Source organism: Schistocerca americana, chromosome 7 (assembly GCF_021461395.2).
Source record: "Schistocerca americana isolate TAMUIC-IGC-003095 chromosome 7, iqSchAmer2.1, whole genome shotgun sequence".
Lineage (NCBI taxonomy): Eukaryota > Metazoa > Arthropoda > Insecta > Orthoptera > Acrididae > Schistocerca > Schistocerca americana.
The window spans coordinates 377,224,343-377,230,342 of record NC_060125.1 but is presented as its reverse complement, the minus strand read 5'-3'; the positions used below and the strand labels follow the sequence as shown (position 1 = coordinate 377,230,342).

The 6,000-nt window shown below is 42.1% G+C and overlaps 1 protein-coding gene across 2 annotated transcripts in view; it reads left to right on the top strand.

Moving 5' to 3' along the window:
• The first annotated feature begins 2,879 nt into the window (after positions 1 to 2,879).
• The window catches only part of LOC124622015 (cytochrome P450 4C1-like), a 109,124-nt gene continuing 106,003 nt past the window's right edge, over positions 2,880 to 6,000 (top strand). For both annotated transcript variants that reach the window (XM_047147567.1, XM_047147566.1), the window contains exon 1: positions 2,880 to 3,058. In XM_047147567.1, the coding sequence (XP_047003523.1) occupies positions 2,887 to 3,058 (172 nt within the window). In that variant the 5' untranslated portion in view covers positions 2,880 to 2,886. The remainder of the gene's footprint in view (positions 3,059 to 6,000) is intronic.

Genomic DNA, 6,000 nt, shown 5'->3' with positions numbered 1-6,000 from the left:
GCAACTTTCAGAGGTGACAGTATGGACCAAAACAAGGAAAATAGTCTGAGAGGCCTAAACATGGGCTCTAAAACATATACTGTGAAACATATCCTTTCTACTGCAAGTTCTTTGGCTTCCATATTTTTGGAGGAGGTGGTGTGGACCAAAACAAGGAAAAAAAGTCCAGTAAATGTGGGCTCTAGAATGCATACTTTAATGCCTATAGGCACTCGTTCAGTAGAATTGTTTCACAGCAGCAAAGATGAACAAGTGCTAATTGGTCTTAAGATATGCACTTTAGAGCCCATGTTTAGTGAACTTTTTTCCTCGTTTAAAAATACTTGTCTCAGCGTTTTTGGTAATATAACCACACGGAAGTGAAAGAGCGTGTGAATTTTTTTAAAAAAACATACATCATTATTAAAGAATTACTGAAGTATTTTTACAGCTACATTTAGAAACAATGGTATTTTACTTTTCAGTTACAAATAAAAAATACGTATTTCAGTGTTTTTGAAAACTGAACCCCTAAGGGCGTGAAATAGAGGATGATATTTTTTATGAACATATATTACTAGAAAAGCATTTTTAAAGCTAAATCTATGAAAATTTAAATTTGGCTACTCAGTAAAAACTACGTTTATCATTAAAGCCCCAGGGGGTCAGATGGGGGATGAAACTTTTTATGGAAATATTTCTTTGTGAAGAATTTTTGAAGTTAAATCTATGAACATTTGTATTTGGCTTATCTGTTAAAAATAGAACATACAAATATCACTGTTTCTCGTAATTCAACCCTAAGGGGATGAAATAGGGTCAGACTGATTCACTACCCATCCCCTCCCACTGTTACTTTCTCAGTCAGAAAATAAAAAATACGTGTTTCACCATTTTTGGAAAATGGAACCACCAAGGAGTACAATAACTGGAAAAAGTATTTTTTGAAAAAAAGACATTACTAAAAAAGTAAAAAAGGATTTAAAGGCTACTGGCAACTGGTATTTCACTTCTGGTTTGGAAGTAAAAGAAATACGTGTCTCAGTGCTTCTGAAAAATCAATGCATGACGGTGTACAATAGGGTATGAGAATTTTTAAGAAAATATTTCATTCCATCAAAAAATTTTTGAACATTTATTTATGAAAATTGATATTTTACTTCTCGGTTATATACAAAGAAATATTTATTAGGTGATAAAAGTCGCTACGGGAATATCTCCACAAGAACGCAAAAAGCACGATTAAAGAAGGTTCGGGCTCCAGCTACGAGTATCGCTTTTTGGTCAGAAGTACATTCGGAAAAGACAAGGCATATCATTATGGCCTTAATTACCGTGGGGCAATGGCCTTGCCGCGGTGGATACACCGGTTCCTGTCAGATCTCCGAAGCAAAGCGCTGTCGGGCGTGGCCGTTACTTGGATGGGTGACCATCCGAGCCGCCAAGTGCTGTTGCAATTTCTCGGGGTGCACTCAGCCTCGTGATGCCAATTGAGGAGCTACTCGACCGAATAGCTGCGGCAGCATGTCATTCTTAATGGAGAAAAGTCTTCCGAAGTAAGAGTGATTTCAGGTGTGCCGCAGGGGAGTGTCATAAGACCGTTGCTATTCACAATATACATAAATGACCTTGAGGATGACATCGGAAGTTCACTGAGGCTTTTTACAGGTGATGCTGTGGTGTATCGAGAGGTTGTAACAATGGAAAATTGTACTGAAATGCAGGAGGATCTGCAGCGAATTGACACATGGTGCGGGGAATGGCAATTGAATCTCTATGTAGACAAGTGTAATGTGCTGCGAATACATAGAAATATAGATCCCTTATCATTTAGCTACAAAATAGCAGGTCAGCAACTGGAAGCAGTTAATTCCATAAATTATCTGGGAGTACGCATTAGGAGTGATTTAAAATGGAATGATCATATAAAGTTGATCGTCGGTAAAGAAGATGCCAGACTGAGATTCATTGGAAGAATCCTAAGGAAATGCAATCCGAAAACAAAGGAAGTAGGTAACAGTACGCTTGTTGGCCCACTGCTTGAATACTGCTCAGCAGTGTGGGATCCGTAACAGATAGGTTTGATAGAAGAGATAGAGAAGATCCAACGGAGAGCAGCGCGCTTCGTTACAGCATCATTTAGTAATCGCGAAAGCGTTACGAAGATGATAGATAAACTCCAGTGGAAGACTCTGCAGGAGAGACGCTCAGTAGTTCGGTACGGCCTTTTGTTAAACTTTCGAGAACATACCTTCACCGAAGAGTCAAGCAGTATATTGCTCCCTCATACGTATATCTCGCGAAGAGACCATGAGGATAAAATCAGAGAGATTAGAGCCCACACAGAAGCATACCGACAATCCTTCTTTCCACGAACAATACGAGAATGGAATAGAAGGGAGAACCGATAGAGGTACTGAGGGTACCCTCCGCCACACACCGTCAGGTGGCTTGCGGAGTATGAATGTAGATATAGATGTAGATGTAGAGTGAGAGGTCATGACGCTAACCACTGTGTCACCATTTCGACTGACCTTATTTCGTACTAAAAGACATTTGAAGAACGTCGAAAATTTTGACCATCGTTCTTTCAGAAACGGTCAAATATCTACGGGCAAGCCGAGTGAAGTTTCTGGGAAATGGGGTTATGGTACTTGCCGTGTTCTGCTCGTCAGTCCTTTCCGGACCAGGCTACCTGACCTTTTATTGATGCTTTTAACCTTCTCCACAACTCTTGAAAACATCATCACGGTATCACCCTGTATAGGACAATAACCGCGCACTGGTCCCGCCGCGGTTGTCGGTGTTCGCGCTAGGCGGACCTGTGATAAGGAAGAGGGGGGGGGGGGGGGAAGATATGTAGGCTGCGTGAGAGCCGCGCCATTGCCTGTCTGGACGCTGCTCGCGATGGATGCGCAGGATCTGCTGGTTGCCGGAGTAGCCGTGGCGCTGCTGGTGGCACTGGTACAGCATGTGTCACGCAACTGGCGGCTCTGGAGGAGCGTGGGCTGCCTTCCGGGTCCTCCGGCCCTGCCCATCGTAGGGACCGCCTGGCTCTTCGTCGTCACTAAGCGCGAAGGTCAGTCACCCGCAGCACTGGCGTTTGCGCCATCCACCAGACGCTGGTGACCTTATAACTGCAAAACTACTTGAGACTTTTTGTGATCATCAGTCTCCTGACCGGTCTGATGTGGCCACTGCGAATTCCTGTGCAGCTCCCTCTAGTACTATGGAGGTTATATGTTTAAGAAGTGTCCTATCAATCGTCTTCTTGTCAATGTTTTCCATACGTTACTACCTCGTGGACTCTGCGGAGAACTCCTTATTCCTTATCTTATCAACCCACATAAATTTCAATATCCTTCTATGTAACACCACATCTCAAAAGCTTCGATTTTTTTTTTTTTTTTTTTTTTTTGAACGGAATGGACAGTGTCTTGAAAGGAGGGTATAAGATGATCATCAACAAAAGCAAAACAAGGATAATGTAATGTAGTCGAATTAAGTCGGGTGATGCTGAGGGAATTAGATTAGCGCATGAGACACTTAAAGTAGTAAAGGAGTTTTGCTATTTGGGGAGCAAAATAACTGATGGTGGTCGAAGTAGAGAGGATATAAAATGTAGACTGGAAACGGCAAGGAAAGCGTTTCTGAAGAAGAGAAATTTGTTAACATCGAGTATTGATGTAAGTGTTAGGAAGTCGTTTCTGAAGGTATTCGTATGGAACTGAAACGTGGACGATAAATAGTTTAGACAAGAAGAGAATAGAAGCTTTCGAAATGTGGTGCTAGAGAAGAATGCTGAAGATTAGATGGGTAGATCACATAACTAATGAGGAGGTACTGAATAGAATTGGGGAGAAGAGGAGTTTGTGGCACAACTTGACTAGAAGAAGGGATCGGTTGGTAGGACATATTCTGAGGCATCAAGGGATCACCAATTTAGTACTGGAGGGCAGCGTGGAGGGTAAAAATCGTAGAGGGAGACCAAGACATGAGTACACTAAGCAGAGCCGGCCGCGGTGGTCTAGCGGTTCTAGGCGCTCAGTCCGGAACCGCGCGACTGCTACGGTCGCAGGTTCGAGTCCTGCCTCGGGCATGGATGTGTGTTATGTCCTTAGGTTAGTTAGGTTTAAGTAGTTCTAAGTTCTAGGGGACTGATGACCACAGACGTTCAGTCCCATAGTGCTCAGAGCCATTTGAACTATTTTTTACACTAAGCAGATTCAGAACGATGTAGGCTGCAGTAGGTACTGAGAGATGAAGAAGCTTGCACAGGATAGAGTAGCGTGGAGAGCTGCATCAAACCAGTCTCAAGACTGAAGACCACAACAACAACAACAACAACATTTTTCTCAACGCCCATGATTCACTTCCGTACAAAGCATAGCTTCACCCTTAACAATCTCACAAGGGTCATCCTCAGATTTCATTCTAGTAGACTTATTTTGGCCAAGAATGGCCTCTTTGATCGTGTAACCTACTTTTTATGTTCTCCTTGCTTCGTCTGGCATGTGTCATTTTGTTTCCAGAGTAGCAGAATTCCCTAACTTCGTCTCCTTCGTAGTCACCTATTTTGATTTTAAGCTCATCGCATCTCTCACTTCTGCTACTCCTCACGGCTTTCGTCTTCCTTCGATTCATTGTCATTAAATTCAACAGCTTCTGCGGTACCTACTCGCTTTCACCGAGGATTGAACTGTCATCGGCGAATCTTATTACTCACAGCCTTTCACCCTGAATTTCAGTTCCACTCTTGAAACTTCATTTTATTTCCGTCATTGCTTTTTAGTTTTCATTAAATATTGCTTCTGTTGCTCATCGCAACGACAGAAATTCCTCTCTGGTGTCTTTACTTTTCTGAAAGCCAAAGAAGTCGTCATCTAAGAACTCCTGATTTTTCTTTTGCATCCTTCTGTATGTTATTCTTGTCAGTAACTTGGACGCATGGGACGTTAAGCTGATTATGCAACAGATCTAGAATTTGTCTGTCCTTGCTACCTTCGGGACTGTGTGGATGACATTGTACCGACGGGTTGATGCCATGTCTCCGGTCTTACAGATTCTGCACAACAACCTCAACAGTCGTTTGTTTGCCACTTCCCCTATGACTTTAGAAATTTCTAAAAAACATTGTCTATGCCCTCTGTCTTATTTCATCGAAAGGGTTTCAAAGATGTGCTAAACTTTCACTCTAACATTGGATTCCCTGTTCCCACACCGACTCGCCTTTCCTCTTCTATGACGTCATCAGACTCCTTATTTCCCTCAAGGAGGCATCCAATGTACTCTTTCCACCTACCCGCGCTCTCCTCTGCGTTTCACAGTGGAATGCTCATTACACTATTAATGATGACGTCCTTGATTTAATTTTAACGAAGGTTCTTTTGACTTTTCTACATGCTGAATCAGTCCTCCCGATGACCATTTCTATCAGATTTTTCCTACAATTATTTCAGCTTGGCTTCTATAAACCTCCTATTTATTTCATTCATAAGTGTCCTTGCCTTCTCCTAAACATTTTTGTGCTTTCTACTTTCGTAGACGAATTGATGCATTTCTTCTGTTCCTAAGGGTTCTTCGCTGCTACTTTCCATACAACGATGTTCTTCTGTCCAACTCCTGAGATACCCTTTTTATGGATTGTCATTTCTCTGCAACTGAACTTCCTGTTGTGGTAATGATTAATGAGGCCATTTATGCACCTAACATGCTTTTTCCCTCTTCAATTTCAATATTCTTTTATAAAAACGTAAATGAAAGTCAAGTAACTTGAAAGCCTCCTAAAACGCCTGTGACGTCACTGGCTAACTCGCTGCTCCTACGGTCATAGAGCTAATTCAGAGTGATGTCTTGTTTTGGAATTTACTTTTCGGAAATGGTGTATAGTACCACACTGAGCGAATACATCCATAAAAGATCCTTAACATTTTTTTGAGAGATCGCGAGAATGAGAAGATGCGTAAAATGTGGTTGTACTGTACCGGAAAATTGCCACCACGTCGACGAACAAGATCACTA